This window comes from Dromaius novaehollandiae, unplaced genomic scaffold (genome assembly GCF_036370855.1).
Source record: "Dromaius novaehollandiae isolate bDroNov1 unplaced genomic scaffold, bDroNov1.hap1 HAP1_SCAFFOLD_40, whole genome shotgun sequence".
NCBI lineage: Eukaryota > Metazoa > Chordata > Aves > Casuariiformes > Dromaiidae > Dromaius > Dromaius novaehollandiae.
In genome coordinates this window covers 21,758-42,500 of record NW_026991474.1, presented here as the reverse complement: position 1 = coordinate 42,500, position 20,743 = coordinate 21,758, and the positions used below count along the sequence as shown (strand labels likewise).

Below are 20,743 nucleotides of genomic sequence, written 5' to 3'. Positions count from 1 at the left end.
AACAGCCTTACAGATGTTCCAAGTCAAAAAAGGCAAGTACTGAAAAGCAGAAGAAATAACTTTCAAAATACTTATCTAGGTGGATGACCTGGCATCTGTAGATAATAGTAAGTATTTTTGCTGGAAGATTAGTTTGGCTTTTGAAACACAGATGTGATGGATGTTTGAATTGGGCCAAAGTGAACTGGGAATTTCCCAGGCATGGCATGAAATAGTTCGCAACCTCTTTAAAATACTGTGCTCTTGAGAAAGAATCCTTTGTGAGTGATTGGAAAAGGTAGAAAGGAGAGAGAAAAATCTCTGAGGACTCTAGCTGAAGTGCGAAACAGAAATCAAGGTGCCCTGAATGGTTGAGAGGGATATTTCTGTCTGTGTTAACATAGGAAGCAAGGAAGGGAGCCAAGAAGGAAGGACATACCCTCCCGCCCAGACTGTGTAATTCTCACACTCGCTTCTTCATGCTCCAGCCTCAGCAGGATATACTGAAATTGGGCAAGGGAGCAGGAAATGAAACTGCAGTTGCTGAGTTCATTCTAGAGGGTTTCTCAGGGCTTGATCAAAGACTACAGCTGTTTCTCTCCCTGCTCCTTCTACTCATATACCTGACAACAGTGATGGGGAACACAACAATCATTTTCCTCGTGCATGTGGATCAGCGCCTGCAAACCCCTATGTACTTTTTCATCAGCAGTCTGGCATTCCTGGAAATCTGGTTTACATCCTCCACAACCATCACATTGCTGGTGACTTTGAGCTCTGGTAGGAGAACAATCTCCTTAAGCAGCTGCTTTGCCCAATCCTATTTCTATTTTGCCCTGGGTTTTACAGAGTTTGCTCTGCTTGTTGTCATGTCCTTTGACCGCTACGTTGCCATCTGCCAGCCTTTGCATTATGCTGCCATCATGAAGCAGCAGCTCTGCACCCACCTGGTTGTTGCTGCATGGGTCGTAGGCTTCACACTCGCGAGTTACCACCTGGTCCTGCTCTCAAAGCTGACTTTCTGTAGTCCCAACAAGATCCACCACTTTTTTTGTGACAACTCCCCCTTATTCAAGCTGTCCTGCTCTGACACCAGCCTGCTTTGGAAAGCAGACTCTATTTTGATATTGTTTGTAGTGCTGGGTTCCTTATGTCTAATCACGGTGTCCTACATGAGCATCTTCCGCTGTATTCTGCACATGCCAGCAGTGTCTGGGAGGAAGAAAGCTTTTGCTACGTGTTCTTCCCATCTCACCAGCTTAGCCATTGTATATGGAAGCTGCATTGTTCTCTATGCACGGCCCTCAGAAGATGTTTCCTTGGAGACCAACAGAGTTGTAGCTTTGCTGAACACTGTCCTGTACCCATTCTTAAACCCCTTCATCTACAGTCTCAGAAACAAGCCTGTGAAACTGGCCCTGAAGGAAGTCCTTGGCCGTGCGAAGGTTCGGCTTTTTCCCCAGCTATGGTGCTTCTCGGGACAGCAATTCTAACTATGTACCGTATATTATATCACACACATATATATGTAGCTACTAAATCCAGGTGCCTCAGGGGATTTATGTTCTCGTTGGACTGTAGTGTTGAAAGGAAGGAATGTGAATTGTGAGTCTTGGTTAGAGGGGGTTGTTATAAACAAAATCTAAAGAATATTAATAAAATGTTGAACACACACACTTCTTAGGACTGGGACATAGACTGCCAGTGCATGCTGACACAAGGAAGTTTCATAAGTCATCTCAGGAAATTTAGCTGAAAACTCTGGGCACAATTTCCAAGGGCTGTTGAGAAAAGCTCAAAACACCTTCTCTCCCTGAATAACAGAAGATGTTAAGCACGAAAATTAAGCTCAGACATTACAATGGGTTCAAATTCATTGGATTCAAATCCATAAAACACGTCTCAGATTCATTAGTGTGATGAAGACAGCCTCACTGATTTGCTAGTGAGAGCATGAAGACAATAGCTTTATTTATTCACTCTGGAGGGAGATTTCTTAAAAATTCATATTTTTATAACATACTGTCAGCATGTTCACTGCTAAAAGCTCTGCTTTAGCTCCACTGATGACTCTAGGACGCATTTTTCTGACGGAAAAAAAAAATCGTATCTCTTCTTGGATAATTAGGCTTTTTCTACCTTCTTTTTCTTCGCTGAAGGAGTTTTTCATGATTGAGAATTATTTCAAATAAACCATGTATGCTTCTATCACACTTTTTTCTTCTTGTCCATCAATGAAATTTTATTTTTCTCCATCCATATCTTTACATGGCAAAGTGATGGGCAGAAGCATGTAGTATTGATAAAGGGAAACACATTTTAGAGAAATAATCAACACATGGAGATCCCTTTTCGTCCTTTTTCTTTCTTTTTTTTTTTTTTTTTTTTTTTGCATTCCACAGGTGGGGAAAAAAAGGCACAGAGGAAGGGAAAGCATTGCCATTGTTTTACTCCTTTGCAGCTGTTTCAAATCAGCATTTCATTTTGTTAGGGCCTCTGAAGGGCAGCATTACTGTTAACAGCTTTTTTAAATGTTGTGTGTGAGCATCCCCTTTCCAAAGGGAATTCTACAAGGGCGAACTCTTTTCAGGAGAACCAGGTGCAGTTCATCTCTGCAGCCCGTCTCCTCACATGGGTCCCCAGGGAAGCTATGGCACGTTGGGTGACCAAAGCTCAGCCCAGCAGCACACTTGGGCACTCTTGGGCAGCTCGGTCATCTTGCTCCGGGCTGGGTCCTTCGGAACCAGCGAAGGATGTGGTGGCCCTGGGTCTTCCCCTCTGGGCCCACAGCTCCACCCGAAACATGGGGTTAGGGTATGCAGGAAGACAGCTAGGCTCTGGCTCGGAGTTGAGCTAACTGACCAGGGCGTGAGAAACTAGTGGGTATGAGAAGTGATTGGACGCTGCAGGGAACAGAAGGAGACCCTGCCAAGTTACAGACAGCACTGTGAGGGATGGCTGGATTTCAGTGATGGTTAAGGGAGAGTTATATGAGAAAAGGACAAGCTTCCCACATAACTGGCGTATTGGGGTCCTTTGGGGAGCAGACTCTTGCAGCACCAGCAGTACCGAGGTGACAATACCAGAAGCACCATATGAGCCAGCGGTTACCTAGCTAACAGTATCAGAAATATTAAACTTGAGTTCATAGGCAGTAGAACTGGGGTCAATGAAGAAAAGAATACTTAGAGATGGGCTGTTTATTTCAAAGGGGATAAAGCTGGAAAAAGGGAGGGATCAAGCTGGATCATGTCAGAAGCAGCATGGGAAAATGGAGGCAGAGGGAATAAAAGGGGCCAGTCACGTGTAAACAAGCTGCTGGCAAGTACACTTGTCTGGCCAAGCTATGTACCTGGTCTCTGCAGTGTAGCCTGCCATTATATTAAATCCTATTCCTAGCTATTTCTGTGTGAGCGTGCTCTCTGTTCTGCATGAGTGCATGTGTGGAAGGCTTGCAGATGTCCAGGCAACTAGCTACCAGAGATACCTGTGCGAGGGTGCATGTAAGGTCCTACAAACTTTGAGTCTCATTAACTGGTGAGCAAGAACAGGACCAGGCCATTTGTGTTGTTCATGTTTATGAGCATTGCACACATCTCTGTGGTGCCTGTAAAGGTACAATGTCTGAGTTGATTGTTTTGGTGGTGGACCATGTCCATACAGAGTGTGTGTGTATGCCTCTTGGAAGTACATGCCCTGCCTCACTGCTGACAGGACCAACGAACAGAGAACTGCAGCAGTTGCCCTTCCAGCAGACCAGTTGACCTAGTCTGGGACTAGGATTGGATTCAGCCACATCTAGACTCCTCTGAAGAGGAGTTTGGAAAGCAAGAAGGTCCTTTCTGAACCTCGTGACTCAACAGGAGGGTCTCCTTCGCGCACACTCCTTTAGACATGACCTGTTGACCAAGTCTGGGACTAGGATTGGATCCAGCCGCAACCAGGCTCCTCTGAAGAGGAGGCTGGAAAACAAGGGGGTCCTTTCTGAACCTTGTGACTCAACAGGAGGGTCTCCCTGACACTTTCAGCTGACTCTGTCCTCCGCGCAGTAAATAACAGAGTGCAACTTGCCATCAAACCTCATTAAATCACTCTCTTATCTACGATTACACTTTGTTAAGTCACTGTCTTACTACAATAAAACATAGTGCTGCTTCTCTGCTACGAGTGAAGTGCATTACTGCACTCATCCACACCACAGGTACCCAGGGCTGTTCTTCAGAGCGACCTTGACAGGACACAGAAATATGCTGCTGGGAAAAGCAAGGCCATGAAATATCCTGGTCTTGGGTGGCATAAGCCCCACGACAGGCAGAGAGGGGGCCAAGTCACTAGAGAGCACCTCTGCAGAAAAAGTCCTGGAGGTCCTGGGGACAAGCGGAGCAGTGTGCCCAGGCAGCAAGGCCAGCCCTGCACCTGGCTGTGTTAGCGGAGTGCAGGCAGCAGGGTGAGGGAAGGCATTGCTTCCCCGCGGCTCGGCATGGGCGAGACCGTGTCTGGGCACAGGGTCCGGTTTGGGCTCCCCAGTCCCAGACAGATGTAGACGCACTGGTGCGAGCCCAGCAGAGGACCCTGAGCTGGTGGGGAGCTGGAGCATGGGACCTATGAGGCGACACCAAGGCTGCTGGGTGTGTTGAGCTGGGAGAAGAGAAGGTGCAGGGGGATCTGGCTGCTGCCTGCAGCTGCTAAGGGCAGGGTGAGGGCAGCAGGGAAAATTCCCATGTGAGAGTGCCAAAAGCCTTTGAAGCCTAAGGGGGCTCCAACAGAGAGAGTCCGAGCTCTGCCAGGCCCTGCGAAACCCCCTCTGGCTGCCACCCCTTGCGGCAGGAGCTTGGAGCAGAGACCTCCAGAAGCCCCTTCCCACCCCAGCTGCTCTGGGACTGGTTGAACAGGTTTCTCTCCAGGCCTGACTGGCTTCACTGGCATTGCCTGCACTAGCCTTTCTCTGCAGATTTACCTGACACCAAGTAGCACAGGCGGAAAAGCTTCCCAGGGTTTTATTCAAAGCAGGAAATGGCTGTCACCGACTAGGGTCTGTGCGGGCACGAGTGCTAGGAGACAAGAAGCATTTCTGTAGCACCCAGGACAGCGTCTCCGTTGCTCTTCCTCTCTGCTCTGCGCCAGCCCCGATCTCAGGGGACCTGCCCGGCACTTGCACCTGCACACCGTTCCTCTCGCTGCCCCGTGACACAGTGGCAGCAGAAAGCTCTGCGCAGAGCCCGAAGTGCTGTGCTGAGCCATGAGGGCCATCGCCTGGGAGCAATTATTCTGGCAGGGTTTTCCTTCCCTTTCAGACTCCTTTTCTTTGGCACTCCAGCCACAGCTCTACCCTCTGTCTCTATCTCAACCCTAACCCTAACCGTTGTTGGCACTCAGCCAAGTCGAGGACGGTCATACGTGGTCCCTTGGAAAAGGCGGTCCCAGGACAATTGTTGTGGCAGGGTTTTCCTTCCCTTGGAGGCCCCTTTTCAGGGGCAGTCCAGACACAGCTCTACACTCTGTCTCTCTCTCAAACCTAACCCTAACCCTAACCCTAACCTTAATCATAACCCTAATCCTAACTCTAACTGTCGTATGGGTGGAGGCAAGTCAAGGACAGCCATGAGTGGTCCCTTAGAAAAGGTGGTCCCAGGACAAGTGTTCTGGCAGGGTTTTCCTTGCATTGGAGGCTCCTTTTCGGAGGCACTCCAGCCACAGCTCTACGCTCTGTCTCTCTTTGAACCCTAACCCTAGCTCATGCTCAGTCAATATGAGGACAGGCATACATGGTCCCTTGAGAATGGTTGTCCCAGTACAATGGTTGTGGGCGGGTTTTCTTTGCCTCTCAGGCCCCTTTTCAGGGGCAGTCCAACCACGGCTCTATGCTCTGTCTCTCTCTCAACCCTAACCCTAAGCCTAACCCTAACCCTTGTTGGCACTCAGCCAATTTGAGGATGCACCTAAGTGCTGCCCTGGCAAAGGCGGTCCAAGGACCATTGCTCTGGCAGTGTTTTCCTTCCCTTTCAGGCCCCTTTTCAGGGGCAGGCCAGCCACAGCTCTACGCTCTGTCTCTCTCTCAACCCTAACCCTAAACCTCTTGTAGGCTGAGGCAAGTGAAGGACAGTCATACGTGGTCCCTTGGAAAAGGTGGTGCCAGGACAATTGTTGTGGCAGGGTTTTCCTTCCCTTGAGGCCCCTTTTCAGGGGCACTCCAGCTGCAGCTCTATGCTCTGTCTCTCTCTCAACCCTAAACCTAACCCTAACCCTAACCCTTGTTGGCACTCAGCCAAGTTGAGGATGCCCCTAAGTGGTGCTGTGGAAAAGGTTGTCCTGGGACAATTGTTGTGGCAGGGTTTTCCTTCCCTTGAGGCCCCTTTTCAGGGGCAGTCCAGCTGCAGCTATGCACTCTGTCTCTCTCTGAACCCTAAACCTAACCCTGACCCTGACCGTAACCCTAAACCTAACTCTGACCCTAACCCTAACCCGAACCCGAACCCGAACCCGAACCCGAACCCGAACCCCCAACCCCTAATCCCTAACCCTATCACCTAACCCTAACCCACTAACCCTAACCCTAACCCTCAATCGTAACCCTAACCCCAACCGTAACAGCAACCCCAACAGCATTCCCAACTCTAACCCTAACCCTAACCCCTAACCTTAATCCCTAACCCTAAACCCTAACCCTTATCCTAACCCTAAACCCTCACACTAACTTAGACCATACCAAAAATCACTCGGAGGCGCCTATACCACTCCAGAAGGCACTTGGAGGCACCTTTGCCACACCAAAAGGCACTCAGAGGCTCCTACACTGCTCCAAACAACATTCGGAGGCACTTAGACCTCACCAAAAGGCACTCAGAGGCCACCGGCCCACTCCAAAAGGCAGTTGGGGGCCCCTACACTGCTCCAAAAGGCACTTGGGGGCCCCTGCACCACTCCAGAAGGCACTCGGAGGCACCTGGAACCCTCAAAAAGGCCCTCAGATGCCCCTGCACCACTCCCAAAGGCACTCGGAGGCCTCAGCACCGCTCCAAAAGACACTTCGAGGCACCTAGACCACACCAAAAAGCACTCAGAGGCACCTAGACCGCTCCAAAAGGCACTCACAGGTACCTGTACTGTTCCAAAAGGCACTCGGAGGCACATAGACCACTCCAAAAGGCACTCAGAGGCTGCCGGCCCACTTAAAAAGGTTCTCAGAGTCCCCTACGCTGCTCTAAAATGCATTTGGAAGACCCTGTACTGCTCCGGAAGGCACTCGGAGGCATCTGGCACACTCCAAAAGGCACTCAGAGGCACCTCCACCACTACAAAAGGCACTTGAAGGCCCCTACACTGCACCAAAGGGCACTCAGATGCCCCTACACCGCTCCAGAATCCACTCAGAGGCCCCTACACTGCTCCAAAATGCACTCGGAGGTTCCTGCACCACTCCAAAACACACTTGGTGGCCCCTACACCACTCCTAAAGGTGTGCGGAGGCCCCTCCACCGCTCCAAAATGCACTCGGAGGCCCCTGCACTGCACCAAAAGGCGCCCGGGCTGCTCCAAAAGGCACTTGGAGGTGCCTACACTGCTCCATAAGGCACTCTGGCCCATGGGACGCTCTAAAAGGAATTCAGAGGATCTGGGCCTGACCCAAAAGGCACTTGGAGGTGCCCGGCCTACTCCAAAAGGCACTCAGAGGCACCTACTGCTCTGCAGTGGGAAGGAGGGGCCTGGGCATGAAGAAGATGGTGGAGGAGGAATTGTGCACCAAAAGCAGGATTCCCTCATCCTCCTCTGGCCCACCAGCATGTGTGTTGACACTTGCTGGTGAGTCGTGGTGACACGTCACCTGGCGGGGTTGGATGCTATGGCACAGTGCTCGGGCTTCATCCTCACCGGAGACTGGCAGGCTCCAGCCCGGGGGTGGGAAGTGAAAGCAGAGGCACCCCTTGATTTTCAGACATGCCCACATCATCTATTGCATTGCCACCCCGGCCTCTGTGGAGAGCCCGGGCAGACAGTGTGCAGCGTGACACGAGCAAGGCCAGGTTTGCAGCAGAGGGGAGTGGGGCTGAGAGGTGAGCATGTAGACAGCTGGGACCAGATGGCACTGGTGTGCAGGGGGGCACTTCTGTGTCCTTCAGCCCTGGGTCAAAGTAATGACTTCTGGTCCCACAAAATCTGCCTAAGCCCACACCCTCTTCCAGCCCCCAGGATTTGTGTAAGCATGCTCATGTCTCAGAAGGAGAGCACATTTACATAGTTCGGGAGGAGAATGTCCTGCAAAGACAAGTCCATGTTTATGCAAGCCTTCTGTTGCTATCCTGTGCCTGTACCTCTGCTCACCCAAGTGCCACTGAAGTGGGCCAAAGAAGAGCTTGCTTGGGTGTGTGTGGTGCAGAGCTGTACCAAACCAGGGGAAAGGCTCTGAGATTCCAAACTCTCTCTGGTTGGCAGAGTGGAAACTGGTGTCTTCAGTGAAAGCAGGAAGAGCTGCTCAGGAAGGAGATTTTTTTTTTTTTTTTTTTTCCCACTTGGAAACATCCCACACTGCAGTCTTCCTTGTACTTGTCCCCTCCGGATACTGGTGGGCCAGAGGAGGATGAGGGAATCCTGCTTTTGGTGCACAATTCCTCCTCCACCATCTTCTTCATGCCCAGGCCCCTTCTTGCCACTGCAGAGCATCTGCAGCTCACAGGGCCCCAGCCAGTGCTTCAGGCAGAAGGTCCTGCCTCCTCTGCAGAGAGGAACAGCAGGGGCTGACTTGGAGGCTGCTTCCTTGGGCCATGCTGGGAATGCCTCTGGCAGAGTCTCGGGAACGGAGGCCAGAGTCCACAGTGGCAGAAATCTGCCACAGTCCCTGCCCCCGTGGGCAGCTGCTGTGGAGGTTGGAGCTGGGGCCATGGGGCAGGAGGTCAGAGTTGGGCTCTGTGGGGCACTGGGACAGAGCTGTGGCCTTGGGGCAGTGAGTGGCAGCTGGGCCTGTGGAGCAGGAGGTCCGGGCCGGGGCTGTGGGGCAGGGGGAAAGAGCTGTCTGGGGCCCCATAGAGGGCAGGGGCCGAGTCTGCCCGAGCTGAGCCTCAGGGCCCCACACACTGCCACCGGCCCAGGCCTGGTGTGGCAGTGCCGAGGTGCCGGTGCCTTGAGGGAGCTGCCTGCCTGGGATCTTAAAGCCATGGGCTCAGTGCGCCCTTCGTGTATCTGTCTGCTTTCCCGGGGGGTGCAGTCGTGTGCCTTGCAACCGCCTGGATTGCTCCCTTGGCGTACTCCAGGCTCCTTTGCACAACCTTAGATCCCTTCTCCATGCATGCTCTGGTCCCCTCGTGCATGCTAAAGTCTCCTCCAGTCCTCTCCCTGCATCCCCAAGTTCCTTCCATTTCCCTCCGTGAGCACCCTGGTCCCCTGCTTCCCCCTCCCTCAGCACTCTCCTCCCTTCCATCTCCCCTGAGGCATGCTCTGATCCCCACCGTTGCTCACCACGCGCACTCCCAGCCCCTCCGTTCCCTTCCCTCTGTGCTCCCCTGCCCTCCATTCACCTCCCAGCATGCTCGCATCCCCTCCCTTTTCCCCCACTCCCACTCACTTCCCCTCTACAGCTTCTCTCTTCTGCGGTCAGTGAATGAAAATGGGTTTTGGGGCTCCAGTGATAATCCCAGCCTGGCCCCACCCTTCACTTTGTTTTGCCCTGTTAGGATCACATCTTTAAAACCCCCCAAATTAGAACCCACCCCAAGACCAGGATTCCCAGAGGCTGCCTCTAACGCAGAGAAAATTTAGTGCCGAGGGGAAGAAATGACCTTTCCAATAAGCTTTTCTTTTCTTTTTTTTTTTCCTGATTTTCCCAGGCTCTTACACTGCTGGGAGCCATTCATGGTGGATTTGCCTTAACACAGTTTTCAGGGTGAGAGAGCAAACCCCTCTGCTCCTGCACTAGGCCATGGCATCTCCATTCCTGAGGCCTAGTGAAGCAACAGCTGGGACTTGGCCCTTCCTCCCCAGAGGCTGAGTGAGTGCAATCACAGTCTTCCTCTTTATTCATTCGGGTGCTTATTTAGGCCTTCCTTCCTCAGCAGAGCCTCTCCTTGCCAGCAGTTATAGCCCCGCCACCCTGATTTGGGGACATCTCAGGAGCGGCATGCCTGAGGTGAGCCGCAGCCTGGGCAACCCCTCCTGTTGCTGCCTGTGCCCCCTGGCATCCTTGGGGAGTGGGCAGTGAGGTGGGGGCAGCTCCCTAAAGTGCCCCAGGCAGCTCCCCTTGCCCTTGCAGGGCCATCTTGGCAGCGCCTTGGGGGGTAAAGGGGTCCCTGCAGCCCCTCTGTGACACAGGCTGGGCCATCACACAGTGCATCACAGCAACAGCTGCCCCCTCCGCATATGGCCCCGGGAGCCTGAGCTGAGCCCAGGCACTTGGGGCTGCTCTCGCCACGGCTCTGCCCTGCCCTGCTCTGCTCTGCTCTGGAGGAGCTGCTGTGCTGTGAGCAGGGGAAGGCGAGAGGAGGTGGTGGGACAGCGCAAGACGCTGTTTGGTGACCTTCCCAGGAGGACGTTGGAGAGGAGCGGTTTGTCCTGGCTGCAAGAGCTATTTGGACTAAGTCGGTAGGCTGGGTATTCCCTCTGTACCCCTAGGGAAGTCCGCAGTGCTGCTGGCAATTGCTGCCTGGGGGAGCCCTCCATAATATGGCGCTGTCCGGGCTGCAGAACTTGTGCATTTAGAATCTTTGTTCCCCAGCAGCGTGTCCAGCCCCGTGTCACTATTCCCTTGTCGGCTGCGGCCATAGGACCTTTGGTCCTTGCTCCACTAACTGTCCCCTCCTTTGCTGCTGTCACACTTGTGGTCCTTGGTATTGTGGAACCAACCTGGTTTGCCAGGAGTGTTTTGGAGGTAGACGGTCATGGCTACTGAAGTCTCTGAGGACTGAGAAGGTGCGTGAGAGGAGGAATTGTAAAGGTGCTTCCTGTCTCAAGAATTTGCAGACAGCTCCTGTGTAATTCCCTGTTGCTGCTGTCTTTGGTTTTGGATTATCATTCCACCCAGACCTTGGGACTACTGGCACTCGTGTCTGTGGGCTCAGTAATTTCCGTATTGTCTTGTGAACCAAACGCTTGCTTCACTCTCAGGAGGTTTGCCTTGTCCTCTTCAGCAATTTCCTTTGCCTGAGAAACTTCTTCAAAAGTAAAGAGCTTTTCTTCCGTGCTCACAAAAGTTGATATGGGCTTCATACTGCTGTTTGAGTTCAGGTTCTGAGGAAGAATGGACCTCAGGCAGACTGAGGGAGTCCTTGCAGAAGGCAGAACGTCTTTACCTTGCTCCTTTTCGGTAAGTAATGTATTTCACACAGCACAATGATGCCGCTGCTGAAAGAACTGCCTCCAAAGTGTACCCCAGTCTAAAAGAGCCTGTACCTTTGCTCCCTGTAGGCACGCTATAGTGTGAGAGAAAGGAAACTTGTGGAATGCTATCAAGCTCCACTGGCAAGTAGGTTATAGGCACAGTTTCTCGGAAGGGCTAATTTCTCCTGTAGAAGGGGGATAGAAGATGTTAAATGAAAACATAGGTATGCACAGCGCAATCAGAAATTATAGCTAGGCTCTGTAATTGTAGGGCCATCAAAGGCTGGTGGACACCGAGAAGGGGAAGATGGCCAAGATGCTCCCAAGGAGTATAACCTTCGGCCCAGGAAGACTGTTGTCCAGTATCAAGAGCCTTTGGAAGGTGGGTTATGCGCCCAGTTTGTCAGAAGGGCTGATTCCTTGTGCTTAAGGGTGGGAGGAATAAGTCCTTGCATGACAATGTGCATATGCAGAGACAAACAAGAAATGAAGTCTTGGTACTATGGTTACAGGGTCCTCAGAAGACGATGAAGAGCAGGAAGAGGCTGATGGCGAAGATACTCCAAAGCCATGTAACCTTAGGCAAACTGCTGAAGATGCTCAAGCCCCGCTGAAAGGTAGGCTATATGCAGAGCCTCTCTGAAGGGCTAATTTCTTGTGTATAAGTGAGATACAGGTTGTTGAATGAAACTCTATACGTGTACAGACAAATAAGAAGTTCTCTCTAGGTTCTACAAGCACAGGGGCAACACAAGAAGGTGAAGGCCGAGAAGGGGAAGATGGCAAAGATCCCTGCGAGGAGTATAACCTTCGACCCAGGAAGACTGTCCTGTACTTCCAGGATCCATTGGAAAGTAGGTTACGTGCACACTTTCTCAGAAGAGCTGATTTCTTGTGTACAGTGGGCTACAAGTTGCTAGATGAAAAGACATATACCTCCCCCCCCCCAACTTTCATTTCAATTCCTTGCCTTCATTCTGCAGGTAAAACTCTCTCTTTGTGATTGAGAGGTGTGTATCCTGTGCACACTGCAGTTCTTGGACAGTGTGCATGCTCACTGCTGCTTTCCATTTCTTCAGGCCCATCTTCTCCTGTCAGGCAAAGGGCTGCATCTACCCGTGCTCGGTCGCGAAGCCCGTGCTGCAAAAGAACAAACAGGTTGGCGTATGGATAGTGATAGTTCTCAGGGATCCATAGTGGTGCCACTCCCATCACTGAGTAATGCTTGAGAAGATTTTCCGATTGATGGTCATGATGGGAAAAGCACAGCACTGTAGCTGTGGCAGCTGGAGGGTCTAGAGGAAGCAAGGCTTTTTCTTTGGGAAAGAAGAGAACTTTCATTAGCCAACAGCTTTTAAAAAGGCGGGATTTGGGGGTCAGCGATGATTGCGGATGTCCTGGCTGAGACTGGGTATCTGCAATTCTTCTCTTCTACACTTGAAGCTGGAATCCCCTTCCACACGTTGTCATTCAACGATTTCATCATGATGTATAAAAATGCCCACCTGCTTTTCTTCATGCTTGGATAGTGAATGCCAATCAATTCTAGGGCATTTTTAACAGTTTGGGAAGTTTATGCCAGTGTAGAAGTGCTTCTACACTCACTTTCGATTATGAAAACCACAGCAATCTCGCTAACTGCATGGTCAGTTAGAGAGCCCCTTTCCCTTTCTCTTTCATTCACATCAGGTGCCTACCCCTAAACTCTGGGAAAGACAAATTCAAGGGAAAGCACGTGGATGGAAGGAAAACCGGAACCACCTTGCCGGAAGGTGATCCAGTGCGAATTGAGAGTTCGGTAAGGAGCGGTGACTCATTGTGTTGGTGGGGCCTTTTCCAGGGGTCATGAAAAACCTTCCCTACTGTGCTGTTGACAGCTCCCAGGCTTTACAGTTTTCTCTCAGGGAACTTCAAGATCGTCCTGAACCTTGCCTTTGTGCTGGCATAGGAAGCACTAAGGAAGTTTGGAGGAAGCCTTTTTTTCGAGGATGCAGCTTTCTCTGACCTCTGACATGTCTTCTGTTGCATGTCTCTTTAGGTATGCTTCGATGGTGTGGGCGGTCTCTCTCACCACATTTCAGCCTTAAAGGAGACGGTCCTGTTCCCACTGCTTTACCCAGAAATCTTTGAGAGATTCCAAATCCGACCCCCCAGGTAACAGGCGGTGCATTAGAACTACAGAGCTAACTGTTGTGATATGCTTTTTAACAGGAAAAGTATTCTTCTTCTTCTTCTTTTTTTTTTTTTTTTTGGAGGGGCAATATCTCAAGACTTAAAGGCTAGCTTTATATATCCTTGGCCAACAAAGCTTAACTCACTGGATGTTGAGACATGACTTTAAATCCTCCCCTTTCTATGCCTTTAAAAGTATTGCAGATCTTCAGATGTTTTGCTGCTTTGTTCATAGGAATTCTTTTTTCCAGCTGATGTTTTAAGTAGGGTGTGGAAACAGGGAAGACCTTTTTCGGTCTCCCAGCTTAAGGCTTCCTCCCCAGCAGTTGCCAACAACTTCTGGAAGGCACAGTCCAAGAGCTTTGAACTTTTGCAGGGAGAAAGACAGTCTTTGCTCTCAAATCTCGCCTCTTAGCAACACTTGCACCTCTTTGGACTTTCCTCACACTGCAGCTCTGCCTGCTTTCTAATATTGCAAATGTTTTGATGAGGAGGGAAGGCTGCTTTGCTTTCACAATGGGGGTTGTCGTAGGCCCTTTTCCATGTTTTTGCTGAAGCTACATAAATCTCTCTTTTTCATGTTGCAGAGGCTGTCTGTTTTATGGCCCACCAGGCACTGGAAAGACACTGGTGGCTCGAGCGCTCGCAAATGAGTGTGGGCAGGGAGACAGGAGAATAGCGTTCTTCATGAGAAAAGGTGCCGACTGCCTCAGCCAGTGGGTGGGAGAATCCGAGCGACAGCTGCGCTCATTATTTCAGCAGGTAAGGAGGGAATGAGCTACAGGTTGGGTCAGAGTTGGACCTCTACTTTTCCATGGTGGATGTCTTCCAGGAGAACTTGGCCTCGTGGGCAGCTGGGCAGTGTCTCCTGTTGAAAAGGGAACATCAGTGTTTCCTTTTTCCCTGCCGTCCTGCTTTGCCTGAGGGGCTGGAAATCTTGCAGATGTTGGCTCCAGCACAGTGCCAGTGTCTTGGCAGCCAGAATGTTTCTCCTGCATGGTCTTGCTGAGTAGTGCTGTGTCCTACATACATCAGTATGACTGTCTCTGTACTTCCTTTCCAGGCCTATGAGATGCAGCCTTCGATTATTTTCTTTGATGAGATCGATGGTCTTGCTCCTGTGCGCTCCAGTCGCCAAGACCAGATTCATAGGTACTTCCTTTTTCTTCCATTTCCATATAATCTGCTTCACCTCTAGGAAAAGAAGACCCACCTGCTTCCCTTTATACAACACACACGCTTATTCTCAACTCCTCGAGTACAATGACAGAGCGCTTCATAGGATTTTAAAGACAAGAGTTGAAATTAGGTCACTAAGCTTGGTGTCCAGACAAGGTCGCTCTCGAGACCTTGCTTCGACCTTTTTCTGTCTTCCCATGAGTCCTTTTGCTAATCAACAGCTCATCCACAAAAGCTTGTCCTTTTGGAGTGACGTGACTTTGGAGAAAGTCATGCCGGAGGTAACAACAGCTACTAAACCAGGGAATCCAAACAACTTTTTTTTGTCAGTTCTATTGTCACAACGCTCCTGGCACTTATGGATGGCTTAGACAGCAGAGGAGAGATCGTAGTCATTGGAGCCACCAACAGGCCAGACTCCCTGGATCCTGCTTTACGAAGGCCTGGACGCTTTGACAGGGAGTTCCTTTTCACCTTGCCAAACAAGGAGGTAAGGCTGTTCAGTCAACCTTCCTGCTACTGGGGCAAAGCCTTGCTTGACAAGAAAACCAGGCTGCCGCACAGCATCTGCGAGAGTGAGGAAGGAAAGAAGTGGTGTATGTGCTGCACACCTCCCTGTTCCCCAAACAGAACTGGCAGGAAGGCTGCAAGCAGGAGTTTCACTCCGGCTGGAGCACATGGACAATCTTCCTTGCCCAAGTGCTTTCTCTTTGCTTAGTTAGTGAGTCCACCTAGGCACTTGCCTTCTGAAGTTGCCGCCTTGCTCTCAGTTTGCCATTTGGGAAAGCCTCGGAGGAAAAGTTGGGCTGGAGTGTGGCCGGGGGGGCAGGGGTTGTGCACTGTTTAGTTTGTTCTGAGAAAAAGGTTTAAGACAAACCAAAATGTAACCATCTGCTTTGTAGGCGCGAAAAGAGATTTTCAAGATCCACACGAGAGCCTGGAGCCCCAAGCCACTGGACGCATTGCTTGACGAGCTTGCTGAAAAATGCGTCGGTAAGATGAAAAAGCACCTCCAGTTCCTGCCTTTGCCTGGGACGTGACAGCGTCTGAGCTTGTGCCAGGCAGTCCCCAAGCTCCCATGCCTTCCCTCAGAATTCCATGCCCACGAGCCAGGCAGCATGACTTGGTTGCTGTCAGAGTGGGATGCTTCTGTCTACTTCCCTTCCCTCCCCCCTCAGAACATGGAAGGGTCTGGGGGGCATCTTCCTCAGGAGCTAAGTTTGGCTCAGAGGGCTACTTCCAAAGCACAGGCTATAGGGTGCTGTGCCTCCCGTAATGCAAGTTCCCCATCATGGAACTCCTCTGCAGTGCAGGAACTCTTTTTCCATTGTCCATGAAACTCTTCTCCCATCGGGCCACGTGCAAAGACTGAGAATGTCCCTTTGCAAAGCCCATCCTTGACTCCTTTGTGGTGCCTGAGGCTGACATACCTGTTGATTCTGCTCTTGTTGGTTAGGATACTGTGGGGCTGATATCCAAGCCCTCTGCGCTGAAGCTGTCCTCTGTGCTTTGCATCGATGCTATCCCCAGATCTACACAAGCAGTCAGAAGCTGCAGATCGATGTTGCTGCCATTGAAGTCACAGCAACAGATTTTCTTGTGGCTATGCAGAAGACTGCCCCAGCTTCACAGAGGGCTGTGGCTTCCTCTGGACAACCACTGTCACCAGTTTGCAAGCCACTGCTTCAGAACACGCTAGAGAGACTCCTCAAAGGCGTGCAGAGGGTATTTCCCCACGCAGCACTTGCACTTAAGAAGGACCAACAGCCAGGTAAGGCCATGGCATTCACTGTCATAAAACTCTCCCAAAGCAAAGACTGCTAGTTTGTGCAATGCACAGAAACAAAGCTTTCAGTCAGGAGGAGGTGAAGTTGAATGGTAGAGAGGGAAGAGCTGGGAACTCCTCCCACTTCACAGTAGAGAACAGTAGCGTGTTCTCCACTCAAGCATCCAGTTTCTGAAGGCTGTCAGCATCCTCTTTGCTGTTTCCAAGGAGAAAAGGAGCTTTCGCCGCTAGCAAAACATAGCTCGCACAAATCCAGACACTTGGGAGAGCTTTGTAGAGACTGAGGGCTTTGGAAATGGCATTCAGTGTATGCCCCTCAGGTGAAGAAATGCAAGGCCCTGGGTTTCAGCTCTCAGTTAGAAGCTGTCTTAGTGCAAGAGAAGGTTGCAGACTCTGTGGGAAAGTTAACAAGCCTCTCTTGCCTTCTCATGGTACCACTCCTCTCTTAGAAAACGACTGCATGCACAGTGATGAGGAGTCACCTTCTGGTCCTGAAGATGAGCCGTTTCATCCCAGGCCTGGCCAGCAAAAGCAAACCTTCCTTAACTGGAACAGGTAACTGTCCGTGTCCTTTGATTGCAATTCTGATTGCTGGGGCTTTCCAAACTGTCTTGGCGGTTGCAAGTGGGAGGGGTGTTAGATGAGGGAGGAAGGAAGAGTTAGTCCAGGGTGTTTGGGCATCAAAAACTGCAAGAAGGAAGCACGGCGATATAAACAGGTGATACAGTTGTAAGAAAGCAAGTAGCTCCAGCCAATCATACTGAAGGAGCCAGCCTCCTTTTCCTCCACCTGAGACATCCACAGACAATCAGGGCACACGGATTTCATGCATGCTATTCTTTAAGGATTCCAGACCAAAGAAATGCATTGTCTCTCCTTTTAGCTAAAAAAAAATGCAATGTGGGTTTGTGGAGCCATCTAGCTTCCCAGATTGGGAAGGCAGTAGTGACTCACATCATAGGAAGAAAGCTGAGGAATGGCCTGCTAAAAGAGCTTAATAAAAACCCTGCAAAGAATGTCTTCATTTGCTATCTTTAAGCCACTGTGCTTACATTTGTATTTTGCCATTGCATTGTGAAAGTAATTCAATCCCACAGTGGAGATATTAGCTTATGAGGTCCCAGCTGGGTCAATAATTATTGTCAGTTTCTCTTACTGTGCTGCTCAGGAAAGCTTCTGACCCACAGAACTTGGTTCAGCCTCTAGGCTCCTTGACCTGAGCCAGAAAAGGTCCTGCAGTACTGGGATGGCAAAAAAAAAAAGGTGCTATTCACAGATGTATTCCATGATAACAGTGAAAAAAAATCACAAGAAAGTTGTATTTGCAATCTAGGAGACAGCACACAAGGAAAGATGAAACCATCTGAATGAAGGAATCAAATAAATATCCTCCAGTTCCGTGGACTCACAGGAATGTTTTGCACTTCCTTAGATACAGCTAAGGCCTTTCAGAGCCCACGGCATTTGTTTTCTCAGAAGGGTTGTTCTGCTCCTTCCTGACCACCTTCTGCATTTCCAGTTGACCACCTGCACCTAAACCTGACCAATGCAGAGACCTCAAGGCTGCTCAGTCAGGACATGCTGAACATAAGTGCCTCATGTTGGGGGGCGGGGGGGGAAGAGAGCCTGACTGGTGTGTGCTGGACAAAGAAAGACACCTTTAACATCTGTGTCCTGATTGTTTTCTTTGTAAACTTCTTGTTTTGCAGTTATGCTCCTAGCAGTGCTTGTTGCCAGCCAACATGTCACAGGCCCAGGTTCTTAATCACTGGAGAGCCTGGATACGGGCAAAGTTCTCACTTGGCACCTGCGCTAATACACGCGCTGGAGAGGTTTGCAGTTCATGTGCTGGACCTGCCGGTTCTCTTTGCTAGCAGCACCTCACCCGAAGAGAGATGTGCACAGGTACCTCTTCTCTCTGCAATCTCACAGGATGAAGAGACTCAGGGGACGTAGGCAGACTTCACGGGGTTAATGGCCATGGCCTGGCTTTCCTCTGCTTTCTGTGGTGTTTATTTCACACCAAAAGAACACTTTTCTTGTACACTGAACAATGGAGAAGAAGGATGTTGTGCACGAGCATCTTTTCCATTCCAAGTTAAACAGTAAGGATGTTGCTAGCAGCTCAGGGAGCTCCAAGATGCTCTTGATAAACCCCTCTGCATGGCAAGAGCTGCTGCTGCTGACAGTGGGCTCTCCAGAGCTGTTTCCTTTGCCTCTTCAGACTCTGTTGCTCCCAGGAGGCACCTGTGCATCAGCCTGACTGCATGTCATGCCCTTTCTCTAGCCTCCTTCTTTAGAATACTGAAATGCAACCCAGGTTTGGGGGGAAAGAAAAGCGATTCTTTTCTCTCGTCATACCACAGGGAAGAGGCGAGAATACACTTGCTGGTAACTATGAGCATTCTTCGTAGCTGGGCAATTACTGACAGTACAGAGCAAGTAATCTGCTCTGAAGGATCCTCTGGAAATGAGATGGTCAGCTGTGAGCGAGAGAGCCTTTCAGACTGGCTGCAGGTTGTTCACCTCACCTCTTACGCACGGAACCCTGAAATTTGGAATGATAGGCAGGCTTCTTTCTCGGGCTCTGCTCTCACCCTTTCACCTAGGCCTGTGTTTGTTCAGCCTCTGCTCCACACTCACTTGCATACAAGCCCTCCCTCAGCTGGAAACTGAGTGGTGTAGCAGTGGCCCCAGGCTCATGTGGGACCCTGCTGAAGGGCTGGGCCTGCTTTTCAAGCACACTGCTACTTGCACCCAGGGGCGAAGCTCTGGGGGAGTTAGCTGACATCTAAGCAATTTGGAAATCGGGCAGAGGTTCAGGTCTGCCTCTCGCCGTGTAGCTATGTCCAAGGAGCTGGGTCCAAGCAGAAATGTTACCTTATTCTTGGAGGCTTGTTTGGACACTTGGTCTTTGTGCCATGTGGTTTTGGAGGCAACTTTGATTGATACATTGTTGCTCATGAGCAGCTTCTGCTCCCCGGTTCAAGAGTCTTCTCCGAACTTCCTTTTTACCAGTTGATCCGAGAAGCCCAGAGGACAGCACCGAGCATCATTTATATTCCACGTATCCATGTCTGGTGGGAGGCTGCTGGAGTCACCTTGAGAGCTACGCTCACAACATTACTCGAGCGCATTCCAGCATATGCTCCAGTGCTGTTGCTCGCTACCTCGGATGTTTGCCATGCAGATCTCCCGCAAGAGGTATTTCTCTCACTGCTTTTCTGGCCTTTTCCAGTCTCCTCTTAATTCATCACTCCATTCAACACCAGTATCACTAGGGCATCTCTTCCCTCTGCAGTTGCCACAAGGCTTCAAACTGAAGGGCAGCAAGGCAAGTAAATCCAAAACAGGCAGCCTCGGAGATGGCCAGTGTCCTCCCTGGGAGCACTGGAACCTAGGGTCGCTTCACAGAGCTTCAATCCTAGAGGGGTTCCTTAAAGAAGATGCCCTAGATTGCTGGGCTGACCCACTATAATCTCGCCTTTAAGGCCAGGAAGCAAACTTGTTCTAGTCTCTCCCTTGTTCAAAGCATTCCTCAGCTTCATGGAAAAAGCTATTCATCTTTTTGGAGTAGAAGACAAATTTGGGGGGCGGGGGGCGGGCCTTAGGGCTGCACTGTCTTTTCTCCTCCCACCCCAGGTACAAGTGTTGTTTTCTGAGCTTTATGGAGAAGTTTTCAACGTCCAGTCACCTGGCAAGGAGGAAAGGAGAAAGTTTTTTGAGGACTTGCTTGTTCCCCAAGCTGCTAAACCTGCTGCAGCACAAAAAAAAGCAGGTGAGGCTATTCTGCAAACACAGCTTTGCTATCTGTAGCTTAGCAGCCATTGGCATTTGCTTTGGTAATAGATTTCCTGGCATGAATGTTTACTCTGCTGGTATCTGAGTACCATCACTTGGCTAACCTTTTCTGGTTGACTGAAGCTTGTCAGGCACTGGAAGTCCTGCCTGTGGCATCACCACCCGAGCCTCGACTGCTGACAGAGGAGGAAGAGAGGCAGCTTGAGGAGCAAGGGGATGAGACATGGCCAGCGGTGCCTGGAGCTTCCAGTACACCCCTCTCTAGTGGCAAGTTCCTTTTCTCTTCTCTTCTCTTCTCTTCTCTTCTCTTCTCTTCTCTTCTCTTCTCTTCTCTTCTCTTCTCTTCTCTTCTTCTCTTCTCTTCTCTTCTCTTCTCTTCTCTTCTCTTTTCTTTTTTCTTCTTTCTCCTCAGAAACTTGAGGAGGATTCTTTTGTGCTTGATATCACCTAACCAGTTCTTGTGCTTTTCAATTCTAATAACAAATTGACCCCCTTCACTTGCTGCCCTCTCTCCCTCAACAC

General features: G+C 50.5%; 1 protein-coding gene across 1 annotated transcript; it reads left to right on the top strand.

Moving 5' to 3' along the window:
* Positions 1-614: 614 nt before the first annotated feature.
* On the top strand, positions 615-1,472 carry LOC135326764 (olfactory receptor 6E1-like). The gene has a single exon (XM_064504531.1). It carries the CDS (start codon positions 615-617, stop codon positions 1,470-1,472), a length of 858 nt encoding a protein of 285 aa, XP_064360601.1.
* The last annotated feature ends 19,271 nt before the right edge of the window (positions 1,473-20,743 follow it).

Bases quoted from the DNA above. Each gene is read 5' to 3' on its own strand.
- LOC135326764 (XM_064504531.1), top strand. From the start codon at position 615: ATGGGGAACACAACAATCATTTTCCTCGTGCATGTGGATCAGCGCCTG.